The 13,726-nt window shown below is 48.5% G+C and overlaps 1 protein-coding gene across 2 annotated transcripts in view; it reads right to left on the bottom strand.

Annotated features, from left to right (window-relative positions):
- Positions 1 to 12,078, bottom strand: part of LOC119011355 (ephrin type-B receptor 1-B) — a 169,944-nt gene extending 157,866 nt beyond the window's left edge. For both annotated transcript variants that reach the window (XM_037084401.1, XM_037084402.1), the window contains exon 1: positions 11,838 to 12,078. In XM_037084401.1, the coding sequence (XP_036940296.1) occupies positions 11,838 to 11,904 (67 nt within the window). In that variant the 5' untranslated portion in view covers positions 11,905 to 12,078. The remainder of the gene's footprint in view (positions 1 to 11,837) is intronic.
- Between the last annotated feature and the right edge of the window lie 1,648 nt (positions 12,079 to 13,726).

Below are 13,726 nucleotides of genomic sequence, written 5' to 3'. Positions count from 1 at the left end.
CGCTTACGACATCTGTCATTCCCTTCCTATGCTGTGATCCATGATATGATCGCGACGCTCATACGTTCCCGGGCGATTCACAATCAATCTTCAGAGCCATGGCAACAGACAGACAGAGTCAGACCGAGAGGGGAAGAGGGAGAGAGAGAGGGAAAGAGAGAGAAAGGGGGGCTTCTTGTTTGATTTTTGTCTTTTCCGCGCTTTCAGACGCACCGTGACCATCCATCACGCTGCTTTTTTTTTCTCCCCCCTTTCTCTTTGGGAGGCTGGGCGCACGATGTTTATCAAAGGAAGTAGATTTTCGTTGCATTACCTGAGCCCTCAAATTGATTGAGAACACGTGCGGAAATGCGAGTCACTCTGCACACTTTCTCAACATCTTCACCTGTCAATAATAGCTGGGAAGAAAGTGTCCTCTTTCAGCCAATCATTGCCAGGTGTCTGAAAGCCCTTTTAGAGCGAGCGATTGAGTGATGTTTTTTTTTTTTTTTTTTTTTCCAAAGCTGGTTGAATCCGCCAGTGCACAGACTCACACAGTGACCTTGTCAGGAGTTGTTACCGTCACACGAAGAGAGCTTTACACATACGTGTCTCTCTGTTTCACCTTGGGTAAGGTAAGTCCACACGTATCAAGTGGTCTTTACAAACGTGATGAAATGGTGTTTGGGGGATTTTTTTTTTCTTTCTTCAAACGGCAAATGCTAATTTTCGGACCTTGAAAAATAGCATAAACTGGCACCAGGTGCGCTGTTTTAGAAGTTTTTAGTAAAGCGCCCTTTATTCATTCACAAAGAGGGGAGTCGTCAACACAGTGAAATAAAAGAACTTTGAGCCTGATTCTGTCTCACAGTGGCCTAACACACTCAAGCACAGCCTTCAGACATTTTCAAAAATTCACAAGAGATGTTGTGCCATCGGGGCCCAAACCTGTTTCGGCGCTGAGCGAGGACGGAAAAGACTAAAACTTTGGCGTGGAGAATAAAGAGCCCTGCATGACTCTGCTTGGTCGGCCGCTTTTGTCAAGACACTCGTTTTTGCGACTGCTATTTCACAATCGGCGTGAACACCGCTGCAGGTTGGAACACGTTGTAGCCACCTGAAATTGTTTTGTTTTTATTGTTTTGGTAGGGACTCAGTAATGTCCTTTATTCAAACTTAAGTGTGTTAATGCTGAAATGATTCCCCTTTAGTGGAGGGAAAAAAACACGGCACGCTCTCTGGAATGAGAGTGGAAGAAAGATATCCGCCTTTTTTAGGGGTGAGGAAAGATCAGACGTCATTATCTGACATAAATTCAGACATATTATTAGAAGTTGTATCACACAGTTGAAGGAATAACTTTAAAAAAAGTTGGAATAAAGGGTCAAAAGCTCCCATTAACCAAAGTCTGAATGTGCTCACAATGTGGGACAGTCCAACAGACATCATGAATCACTGGAATGGATTACAAAAAAGGCAGATTAAATTAGTGATTCAGTGCCAGGGTTTGTCTGCACCTTACTAGGAAAACATAGCGTTTTCAGTGAAATCATGATAAGACACATTGTTGGCATCAGAGTTACCCGTCTGACGCGTTCAACATAAATCATTTCTCTCATGTTTAATGTAATTGCTACAGTGCAGGAAGTCATTCTTGAAAATATTTACGAAGCGAAACTTGACACCCAGTTTCCAAAAAAGTTGAGCTGTGCTGTAAAATGTAACTAACAATAGGTTGCACTGACTTTTGCAGAACCTATTTTGACCTATATTCAGTGGTATACAGTACAAAGACAATACATGTAACATTCAGACCAATGAGCTGTATTGTTTTATGTAAACATGTGGCGTGGAGCTCCTCTGACACGGGCCTTACACTCCCTAACTATGGGAAGGCATGTCTATAACCTGCGTCTCTGGAACAGCCTGTCAGACTGCCGTTAAATCTTTTAGACCGACCTGTTCAGATCAGTATCTATGTACTTTGGGTTATTCTTATCCAGCCGCTCAAAGTTCCACTGCTGATGTTGTATCTCTTATATCCCACATCATCGTTTTCTTAATTACTGTTCATCTTTACCGTTTCATTCCACTATATTGTGTCTGTATTGTTTGATTTTTCATTGTATTGTCAAGCACCTCGTATTCCGATATGCACAAAGGTCCAAGTATGAATAAAGTTTGATTGAGCTGTATTGAACATACACACGCATTCCAAGCTACGCCGTCTGAATTTGACACAGAGTGCTGCTGGCGTCAAACTCGGAAATGAGGGTCTATTTACAGAAAAAAGTAAGTTGATCAGTTTGAAGACGACATAAAACATCTTTCTGTTCAACTGAGAAAAAAGGTCGCAAATCAGTCACATTTTGGTTTCACTTATGTTTCACGTAGCATCCCTTCACAAAGGTAATGGATGCCATACTGCTAATGACTAGAGGCATGAGCACACACACACACACACACACACACACACACACACACACACTCTCTCTCTGTGATCATTTGCAAACATTTATTTAAAGTATTGCATATGAACACACATCGCATGCTTCCTCTCCAGTCAGGCCTCCAAAACCCATTTATCATTCCCTGAGCCTGCAGTACAGACCCTGGGGGCTGCGCCGGTGTGCGCCTAGATGGAGAAAGGTACGATAAAATGGAAGCCAGCATCGGATATTATACATTAACAATCTCACCAACACTTAAATGTCAAGTGTGTGTCTTTTGATATTGTCAGAAATTTCCCTCTTAAACTGATGCCGCATGCTTGTAAAACACAGGCAGGGGGAAGAAAAAAAAAAGAAAAAAGAAAACGCCGCGCAATTACATTCAGCTCGCCTTAGCCAGAACGTTTGTCATCCTGACACATCATCGGCTGAGTGCGGCGCGGCCACGCCATAGGAAAATGTGTGCATCTGAGCGGGCACATCTGTGCTTTCGCGTCCGCCTTCCACTTTACTTTATTTAAAAACTACCTGCCGGCTTTGCCATATGCGCGTACAGTACACTCCATCAGTTCATTTTCCTCCTCGCCCCCCCACCACCGGAAAACGGAGCCGACTCCGCCCAGACATCAGTGTCAATCTGATGAGTGGGTGTCTAACAGTGTGTGAAGCTCACATCAAAGGCGCGCCGCTTTAAATGCCCAGCCTTGGGTGGAAGTGCAGGAGGGGAGGAGGGGAGAAGATGGGATGAGGAGGGAGGGGACAATTGGAAAAAAAAAGAGAAAAAATGGGGGGGGGGGGCATGGATTTTTTTTACCGTTCAGTGAGCCCCATTAGAGGACAGGTTGGGTTTCGGAGGAGTGCGTGACTGAGACCACCATGCAAACTAGTCCAATCAAGGCATCCGTCACAGATAAGACTGGCGGTAAACTCAACAAATGAGTTCACACCAGTAGCAAGCAAACACACACACACACACACAGACACACACACACTTACCCTGACTCACTGCGCCAAACAATCTTCTCCACATCATTCATTATAGCTGAGATATCCATACAAATGGCAAGTCACACTCCCCGCAGACATCCAAGGAGATGTGCACTCACACACACACACACTCAAAAGAGGCTGGATGTGCTTAGAGGTTAGCAGCCAGAACCAGCAGCCTCCTCATTAGCACAAATAAGATCGTAGGCAGATACAAGCCTATCTCTCTCTCTCTCTCTCTCTCTCTCTCTCTCTTCATCCCTCTTCGCCCCTGTTCTTTCACACAAATGAGTCCTAATCCTTGTCCTCTATAGCTCGCCTCTAACCGAAAAGAAAAGGCACATACGACTTGCACGAGGACGACGCAGATTAAGGGCTCTCTGCGTCTTCTGAAAAGCGCACGTTGGGTAACTGTGAGGGAGATTTATGACCTTAGGATGTTTGGTTTTGATGGGACCTCAGGTTGCATTAAATTAAACCGGGTCCCCTTGGCCCTGAGCGTCATCACTATTCATGAAGGGGAGGGGGAGGTCAGCGGGCCGACATGGGCCGGGGATCAGTTTGTTCGGTCTGCTATTAAAATGAATACAATATACGCAAACTAGGAGAATATATTCAATCAAACTGAATATTAGATAAGAGAACAGGCTTGAATTTTTAACCATACGGCTTGATTTTTTTTTTTTTCTTTCCACAGGACGGAGCTTAAAAAGCCAGACACACCACCTTTGACCTTGGTTCTTTCAGGGAAATGCCGCCCGCACCTCGTCAGTCTTCTAGTTGCACTGCAGCCAGCCGGGCGACTGGGCTGCTGGATCGAGATGCTGTCCGCTCATTTCCCCATTACCCTCTGCGCTTCAAATCAATAGTTAATTACCTCCAAAAAGCTCTCTTCTTATCCAGCTAGAGAAGTGGACAGCGCAGGGCACGGCGGAAATTTGCCTGGCAGAGGGATTTTTCAGTGTTGCACAGGGTGAAAACTGTCCTCCCGCCCGCCGCTACTTACTGGCCCATCAGTGTTCCTCTCAGAAGCTGCCGTTCGGTTTCTGTGCGGCACTTCATTCCTCGCCACCCGCTGCGATTTCCATTCCTCATGCTAACGTGGAGACACACAGCGAGGGCGCAAATATTCATGCGCCGTTTCTCTCTATCTGCCCCTCACTTGCCAAGAACCCGATGCTTAATAAGAGATTACATTTATGGTGAGGAGCAAGGGCAGGCGAATGGTGAAATATGTCCACATGTCCTGAACCTGGGAGAGGCACTGACTCTAACTCATTAATAATGGGACAGGCCCCAGGCCCCGGCCCTTAGCTCTCCGTCTCTCCTCATTTCCGTTCCACACATCAAAGCTCTGTGTGTGTATGGCTGTGTATGTGTGTGTGTGTGTGTGTGTGTGTGTGTGTGTGTGTGTGTGTGTGTTAGGCCTCTCGCACATTCACATCTGTGCGTGTGTGTGTGTGTGCTTGTCAGTCCCTGTGAGAAACAGCCTGTGGAGGAGCCGGCTTTTATTTAATCAGAAGTGGAGCAGCTTCCACCACCATCCGTAATTTCAGCCCTATTAACGTTCTGCCTTTAATTCCTCTGAGCGCCGGAGACGCAGCATCCTCTGGGCTGCTGATTCACTTAAAATGCAAAAAAAGCACTATGAAGTTTTTTTTTTCCCCCCGTACAGTAGCCAGTTAATATAACGTACATTCAGACTACAGAAGCGAGGGATTTGCTGAGTAAACACGCTGATAACGCGGAGAGTTTGTGCACATTTACCTAAACCGATACTCTTATCTTATGTTTGATTGTGTGCTCTAAGAAAAAGTTTCCCACGATTTGAAAGTCGTAGTCGGAACAACACTGCGCCGACGCGTCCTGCGCCCCACCGCCACCTCCTCCTCCTCCCTCTCCTCAGTCAGCCCTGCAGCCTGCGGCCCTTAAGCCTCGCAGCCTCAGGGCTTAAAAGTCAAATCAAATCACTCCGGGTCCGGCTCCAAAAACAGATCTCATTATAACAATCATAAATGAAGCTCTTTGTTCTTGGCCCAACAGTCTCTTTACCCTCTTCCTGTTCCTGCCAATGCTGCGTCTATTACGTCTTCAGAAGGACAGGCTAGTGTTTCACTTTTTTCCTCCCTTGTAGTAAAACCCCTATAATGTTTCATAAATGCATCTGTTCTTAACTAACAAAAAGTGCACAGGGGGAAAAGGCAGGTGAGGGAGGAAGGGGGGAGTGGGAGGGGGGGAGAGGGAGGGAGGGAGGGAGGCTGGTAGAAACAACCAATTATTCCCTGGAAGGAAGGTTCGAGAGGTGGGAGAGACGGGGCGGTAGCTTGCAGCTACTCTCAGGTTTAATTAAAACGGACTGAGAAAAAAAAAAAAAAAGAAAGAACAATCTTGCCGACAAGAAGAAACGGCCAGGAAGTGGAAGGCAACAACAGGCCTTTGTGGAAGTGGACAGGCCGGAGCTGGTGTGGGGAGGGAGCGAGGGGGGGAGGGAGGGGCCGGGGTGGACCAGAGGGGCCAAGAGAAACGCTGGATATGGGGCTGTAAGCATCGGAGGCCCCAGTGGAAAATAAGACCCGATAATCAATGCTTCCTCTTCTCGCCTCTCAACCCAACACATATCAAAGAGGCTCCCCTTTCCCACTGACTGAGCAACTGTCACCCAATCTCTAGGACAGGTGATAATGGAGGGAGGAAAAAAAAAGCCTGAAAGACAGAGAAATAATGAGAAAAAGCACATTTTTCACACCCCCGTCCCTGAGTGCTGGGAAAGCTGGGTCACTGCGCCCAATCAATTACTGGCATCTTCCTCGAGGTGTGGCGAGGAGACTTTATCTCCAAGTTTGTGCACATCGAGCCTCGGCGAGTTTCGTGTACGTGGGCGTGTGCGTCTGTGCCCGTGTTGTGTGTTTGCCATTAAATGGGAACTGGCTTCACCAGGAAACAGATGACTCACACAGTTTGAGGTTGAACCGTGTCACGAGCGTCACTCGCTCTCACTCCTGCGCTCTAATGTGTTTCGCATGTCGCTGATGCAGCGGGTCCACTTATCCCCGAGATTGGACGGATAAGGGCCTCAGCCCCCTCGTCCCACAGCCAGCCACCTGCTCCGATAAGGGCCGAGGAACGAGGCGAGACGGGCGGAACCTAACACTGCTTGATAGCATCTCCGCGGCGAATCTGCGCCGACAAGAGTGCGTGGAAGACACTGCAGGAGACAACGCGGTAAAGAATGCAAAACACCAGCGAGGTGATTAAACAACAAGTCGGGGACACGCGAGGACAGATCGGCACAAACACACCTACAGTTGGTACAGTGAGTGCGTACTGTTTTATATCCAGCCTCCCTTGATTCTACTCACTCGCACGCCGAGACGTACATAAAAAAAAAAAAAAAAAGCGCACATGCATACCAGCCCCCAACCTGCATCCACCATCTGGCCTTCCCAAAGGCTCAGATGTCTCTGGGGTAAGGTGAGCTGTGAGGGGGGGACTCTGTGTTCATATGTGTGTGTGAGAGAGAGAGAGAGTGAGTGAAACGGAGCCAGTGATCATAATAGAACACATACTGCAATCTGTGCGAAAAACCACATCGTGAAGGAGAAAATCCTGCACAGATCACGGATTCAGGCCACAGCGCCTGCATGCAAGCACAATACTTTGACAGAAGAAGGGGGGGGGGCAGCACAACACGTTTACAGCACTGCAGGTACACGAGCTGCAGGCAGGGCTGTACACTGGGGGTCGTCATAGCTGGCTAGGCCGCGTAAGCGCACCTTAACGCCGAGCAGTCTTTTCACTGTGAGCAAAATAAAGCCTCCATTATGGGATGAGGCCATGTCTGCTGCCCCTGCCAGCCATAATGGCTTTAGCACTCTGCGGACGACACAGGCACCCAAACGTGCAATACACACAATGCAGTACAAAACGAGTGGAAAATTGAATTCTACTTCAGGTGGTCCCCGGTCAGCAGTAGCGCTCGCGGCCAAAATACACTCGTGCACTTATTTGAGCACTCACGATCGGCCCTCAGCCCACGGGCCTTGCGCCGCGTTGATATTTCCATTCTTCTCCCCTCTTTTTTTCTAGCCGTTTGTAATGAGAGAGCAGAGGAAAGGAGCAATCTCGCATTCACATCCATTAGAGACTCAACAGGACTCTTTTCACAGGCTGTCTCCTCTGCACAGCTGGTGAGCTCACACACAACTTACATCACCGAGTAGTAGAGAGTTCTTAACTCAATACTACACAAGCCTCGCAGAGCCCGGTCTGTATCACTACAAGCTCTGTTTTCACTTTTAGATCTGAACGACGTGCTCTTTTTTTTTCGTTTTCTTCCCGTCACTCACTGTTTTATATACAGCGGATCCTTGTGCACAAGAAACATCTTGAAAGACAAAACAAGTCTGCACGAACAGAAGCTCCTTTCTCCGACAGGAATCCCTGGTCCTGAAAGGCCTCTTCGGTAGTCCCGCTTTTAATTCTGTGACTTCTTGACATCACGCTATGTTGCCATGTCACACGTAATTCATAATTTATGCTTTGGCTCGTAAGAACTGATTTAGCACAGCTGCTCTGTTGTTGTTAGCGTTGCTGGCTCAGGCGCGTGTGAGCTGACCAATCAGAGGAGACTGGGTATTCAGGAGGAGGTGGGCCTTAAAGAGACAGGAGCTAAAAGCTCTGGACAGTGTGAGAAAACTGATGTGTTTTTTTGAGCATTAAACCATGTAAACCTATTCAGGTAGTAACCCAGAATAAAATTATGAACATTAAAAAGAACATAATATGTCTCATTTAAGTCCAAGACAAGCAATGGAGAATCACTTGAGCCTGCTGGGTTGACCTGCGGTGTGTTTCAAACGAAAAAAAGATGTGACTTGGCTTACGCTGCCAAAGCGCTTTTCTGGTTTGAATATTGACCAATAACAGCACAAAGAGGAGACCATGTATTCAATCAGGTGCATGAATGTCTGAGTAAAGGCAGGGGGCCTGTCGATCATCTACTGCTCACATCACTTGAAGTGACGTGCGTCTCACATTGCATGCAAATACCTCTTAAACCTAGCGTAACCACAATGCATTGCGGCGAGATGGAGGCTGTGCGTCGGCTCTGCAGGCTGCGATTACATTCAGAGTCGGTCTTGGCAGACTGCAGAATCCTGGGAGGCAGATTCGAACGTTGCTTCACTGCGAGGTCAGACCAGCAGGTCAGCAGGGACGCAGCGTCTCTGGAGCCGAGTCATGGTCTTGGCTCGAGGGCACTACAGCGGGGCAGTTCAACTCTCTGTCCTCTAACCTCTCCAATCAATATGCCACTCAAAGACTGTTTTTATATAACAGCGTGTGGTTCTGACCACCTTAACTCTTAACAGATGCTCAAGCGATCGGTGTGACTGTTTACTCAGGGAGCTACAATATTCTCCATTCCATCCACTCGGCCCTCCGAGGACGAGGCATTACCGTAGTACAGGTACTTAACACGGCGTCCGCAGGGACTGGTTACAGCACATTACTAATGTTCTCTTATCGTACTCATACTGAACGCGGCGGCTGTTTTACCCCAGTGCAGCGTGACACAGTCTGTGTCAGATAACCGAGGCGGCACAGTGTTCGTTCACTTCCCCGGCCTTGTTAGATTGCAGGCTACTCATTTGTAAAACACGCATACGGCATCTTTTTCTCAAACTCGCTGACCTCCCCCCTCCTTCTGTCTCTCTCATCTTTTTTATCTCCCTTAGTCCCCGTCTACCTTTCAACCGCTGTTTCACACCCCCACCTCCTCCATTCCCCTCCCCTCCCACTCCCACCACCCAGTTCCAGGCCGTTAAATGAGCGGGCTTATCTAAGCCTAATTGGTTTAAGGGCAAACAGAAATAAGCAATGGCTCTGTAAGTAGGGGAGAATTACTGCTGCTGTTGGCGAGAACCATCCGCACACCGCGGAGAGAACGAGAAACCAGAGTAGGGAAAAGGGGAAAGGAGAGACAAGTGGGGGGGAGATTTAGTGAGGAGAATTATAAGCGGCAGGGTGAGATAGAGAGATGAGGGAAGGGGAGAGGAAAGTAGACGGAGACAAGGTGGAGGTGACGGAGGGGGGAGATATGGAGAGGGGAGACAAATGCGGGAGGAGCACATGCTTCTTTTTCTAATGGCATGCAAATCCCCCCTCTTCACTCGGCTCTCTGGGAGCCTCGCGCTTTGGGTCCGACTGACCCTTCACTAACTCGTCGGTGGGGAACGCACTTCTGCTCGCAGATATCACGTCCTCACGCACGTCCAGAGTTTGGATCCGACAGCTTCAAGGTTCTGTTAATCGACTCTGACACTGCTGTGGCCCCTTCACTGAGACACACAAACACACGCCTTCACACTGTGACACACACGCACACACACACTCACACACACCGCTGCAATGCTCAGGCTGCAACGCTCAGGCTGCAACCCTCCATCTCATTTTTTCTGCAATGATCTCGATATTTATCACAGAGTGCTTCCTCCATCCCACAGTTCATCGGTTCATCAGCGATGTGACTGTGTTTACTATGAGTGCGTGCGTAGGAAGATCAAAAAAAAATAATTCATTCAATTCGATTGCAAGTGTGTGTGTGTCCATATGCTCAGCGTTACTCCTAAAGTTACAAAACACACAATTCTCCGCCGACACAGTGTGATTATCGGCTGATTTGGGGGCTGGTAATCAGATTAAGGGTGACAGGAAAGGCAGATATAATGTGGTCAATGGCTTCAAACACACCCCAGTGCACACACACACACACAAAATCAAAGAGCAACAGATTGGAGTTCAGATCAGTGAGGATTTTAACCTGCCCATGGGACAACCTCTTTCAATTAGCGGGCCCAAAACAAGGAAATCGCTTTCATCCTTGGGTACCAAGGTAACCCGGGGGCCGTCTCCCTGCCCATCTGCTTCTTCCTCACCCCATCTTTTTAGAGGAGAAACCCCACACCCCTCTCCTTTCTGGGAAATCTCACCCCTCCCCTCCGGTCCTCTGCTCATCTATCTGAATTGACATTTCTGCTGTCGTCTCACGCTGAGCAAACATCTGAACCCCTCAAAAATATCCATCCTCACAAGAGGTAGCAATTTTGGGCCCTGGGCTCAGTATCCATAGCTGTGTTGAAACCTGATGAGCACAAACAAGAAAGAACCACCGCCGAATTACAGAGCACAGCCCGGGCTGGGAGCAGTCCGGGAGCTGGGCTTGTAAATGATTAAAGAGAGAGGCCGCGTGTGAGAGAACTAATTTTTTTTAATTGTGCTCCTGTGCCGTTTAGGGAGCGGTGAGACAGACGGGCGTGAGACAGACAGGCGTGAGAAGCTTTTTACTGGAGAGGATGAGCTACTGGACAATTAAAAGAAACATGACAGAGGTCACTATATATCCACGATGCTACTGGGAACATCCACCCGGCAGCCAGTGTGCGAGGGAGGCTGCAGCCCAGCGATCGGTCCCCGGGGTCCCAGGGCGGAAATGAAAAACATGCTTAACTGAGGAGATGTTTGCTGCTAGTAGTGGCACCACTGGTGATGACTGCGTATGTGTGTGTGTGTTTGTGTGTGTGTGAGAAAGAGAGAGAGAAAAAGAGAAGGAAATAGGAGTAGATGCAGGCGGACAAAGCCAGGGAGAAGGGAATGGAGATGGATGAGGAGAGAAAACACAGGGACGGACTGAGAAAAAGAGGAGAGGCAGAGGATTCTGCTTTCTCTCTTCTTTACAGGAAAAAACAAGAGTGGCTGATTTCCAAAAGTCAGGGAGAAAAACATTTAGCACGGATTAAAAATCCAGGTTACTGGGAGACTTTCCAATCAGTGCAATCCACAACCTGAGAGAGTTGTCTCAGCTAACCGAAATGCCACAGAATGACGCTCAGGGGGGCTCGGTGGTAATAGTCTTATAAACGTATGATTTAATGGGAAAACGTGACGAGAATCCTCCTCCGATGTAGCCACTATCTCGTTTCCCAGTAAGAAACTAATTCTCCGGGGGGATAATGAGAATCTGAAATAACACAATTTACAGGAGGGGTCTCCGGCTGGACGGGAGGGGAGGGGGGGGGGGCTATAGGAGTGCGGAAAACGCAGATTTGAGCGCAGAAACGGACATTTGTGAGCGTTTTAACACATTTAAATGTAAAAACAGACAGTGTGAATCTTCACATGGACCGGCGACGTCGGTGACAGGCAGCGGGAGCCTCCGCCGCTCCGGCACAACCGCGGCGATCCGCTGCTGATCCACGTGTATGCCATCCCCTGTATCCCGATGCCAGAGGGGCGCAGCGCTGCCCAACATCATCCCCAACACACAAGGCGCACATTTCCCCCACACCTTTCACAAGAAAAAGTAGAATCCCGAGCTGTTTTTTTTTTCTCTCTCTCTGTTTGTTTTGTTTTGTTATTATTTACCTTCCATCGCAGAGGACGCAGAGACGACCAGCAGCACGCATAAAAGCGCAAACAAATCCACTGTCATGGCAGAAGGGTTAGTCTCCACAGCCTGTCCCCCAAATAAACCAGGACGCACGGCGCGCGTCAAAAAAAGAATCCCTCAGTTGTCAGAGCGGTACTCCAGCAAAGATAGCCCGTGTTGTGAGTCACATCTCAAGCCGTAGTAAACAATGTGTGACAATCAGCGCAGAGGAGCGGAGTGTGAGGGGCTGAGGGGTGCGAGGAGCGGGGGGGGGGGAGGAGGTGGTGAGGATGGAGGGGAGGGGGGGACCACCAGACACATCCTGCCCACAGCCCCATTAGAGCGCCGGGGCCAATCACCGACCGGGAGCCGCAACTCGCCACCCAATCACCGGCCCGCCGCTCCGCCCACCTCGCATTGTCAAAACACCAAACTTTTTCCTTGACCTATTTGAAGCTTCGTCCGCGGCTCTGAAGGGAAATAGCGCCGCCCGTCGGCCGAGCGCGGCTCCTGCAGGCTCCGGGATCACACATTAACAGTCAAACCTGCTCCCGGGGGAGACGGTCCACACGGCTGTGCAGTCGCTCAGAGCTCCGGTTCAAAAAACACTTGATCAGGCTCCGTGAGGTCCAACATGCCTGACTCACTCCCCCTGGTTGATGCTGTGAGCTTGACATGACACTGAGGATGTTTTTTATTTAATAAAACCACATGGATGTCTTGCACAGATAAGACCGAGACCAAAACTCAGTCGAGCTTTGACTCCATTTTCACTGTTCCCCCCCAAAAGAAAGCATCTGGAGGTCTGGCACCCTCACCTCACCCTCCCATTATACTCACACACACTTCCAAAACCCCATTTGCAACAAGAATGTTCTTTAATAGCTTTAGCAAATTCAACTGCACCTCTTAATGACATTAAACAGGCATCGCACATCAGCTCCCCCCCCTCACCCCGTGTCACCCCTTTTGTGTGAGCGTGTGCCGCAACAGATGGTACACACAATGGGCCTCTCCCCGTGGGGACACACAGAGGACCGAGGTCTGCCTCGGCAGAGGAAGGGGGCAGTTGCTGCCCCATAGCCCAGAACCATACACCTGTCTTGGGCTAGATAAGTCCCCGGAGCTGAAGAATTGGGATGGAGCTGTTAATCTACAGCCTGAGTAGGCCGGGTTAGACCCGGGGCCACTGGATGGCCTAATACTTCAGCGCTGTCCCTTCACAGCACACTGGCCCAGATACTTTTTACCTGCTTTTTTTTTTTCTTTTTTTTCTTTTTTTTTTTTTTTTATGGACTTAATGAATGGGTTGAACAATAGGGCTTCAAGAATGTTATGTAGCGAAGGAATGAGTCCTAAAACACAGAAATGGAGTTGGAATTTCCACAGCATTGATTCCCTCGTTTGGGGTCGACTGTTTTTTAATGTGTTCAAACAAAACAATTTATTTAGATGCCTGGTATAATGTGTGTGGTTAACACAAAGATAAGAGGTTTCACAAAATACATCATTCAATACTCCACACCTGCCACAGGTCTTAAAAAAAGGCGGTGAGAGACTACAGAGGCTGTCTGGGACATTAATAATAATATTAATAATATTAATAATAATGATGTCTGCAGCCACCATGTAGCTCATTTGTAGCGTAGCGTTAACGTCTCTTACTTCTGGTGACTGCAATTACACTTACAAATGATGAACGGCGGAACATGTGAGAAAAGCCGCCTGTCCAATTCATACAAGTACAAAACAAACAGGAGGCAGCGATTCACTGTGCTAATCACTAACTGCTGCTAACTGTAGCTGCCACTAGGTAGTTAGCTCAGTTTAGCGTGCAGTTAGCAGCTTAACTCGGAGCTCAAGATGGGCCGGGGCTAGTTGGCCA

This window comes from Acanthopagrus latus, chromosome 21 (assembly GCF_904848185.1).
Source record: "Acanthopagrus latus isolate v.2019 chromosome 21, fAcaLat1.1, whole genome shotgun sequence".
In the NCBI taxonomy this organism is placed as follows: Eukaryota; Metazoa; Chordata; class Actinopteri; order Spariformes; family Sparidae; genus Acanthopagrus; species Acanthopagrus latus.
This window is presented reverse-complemented; position numbering and strand designations above follow the sequence as displayed.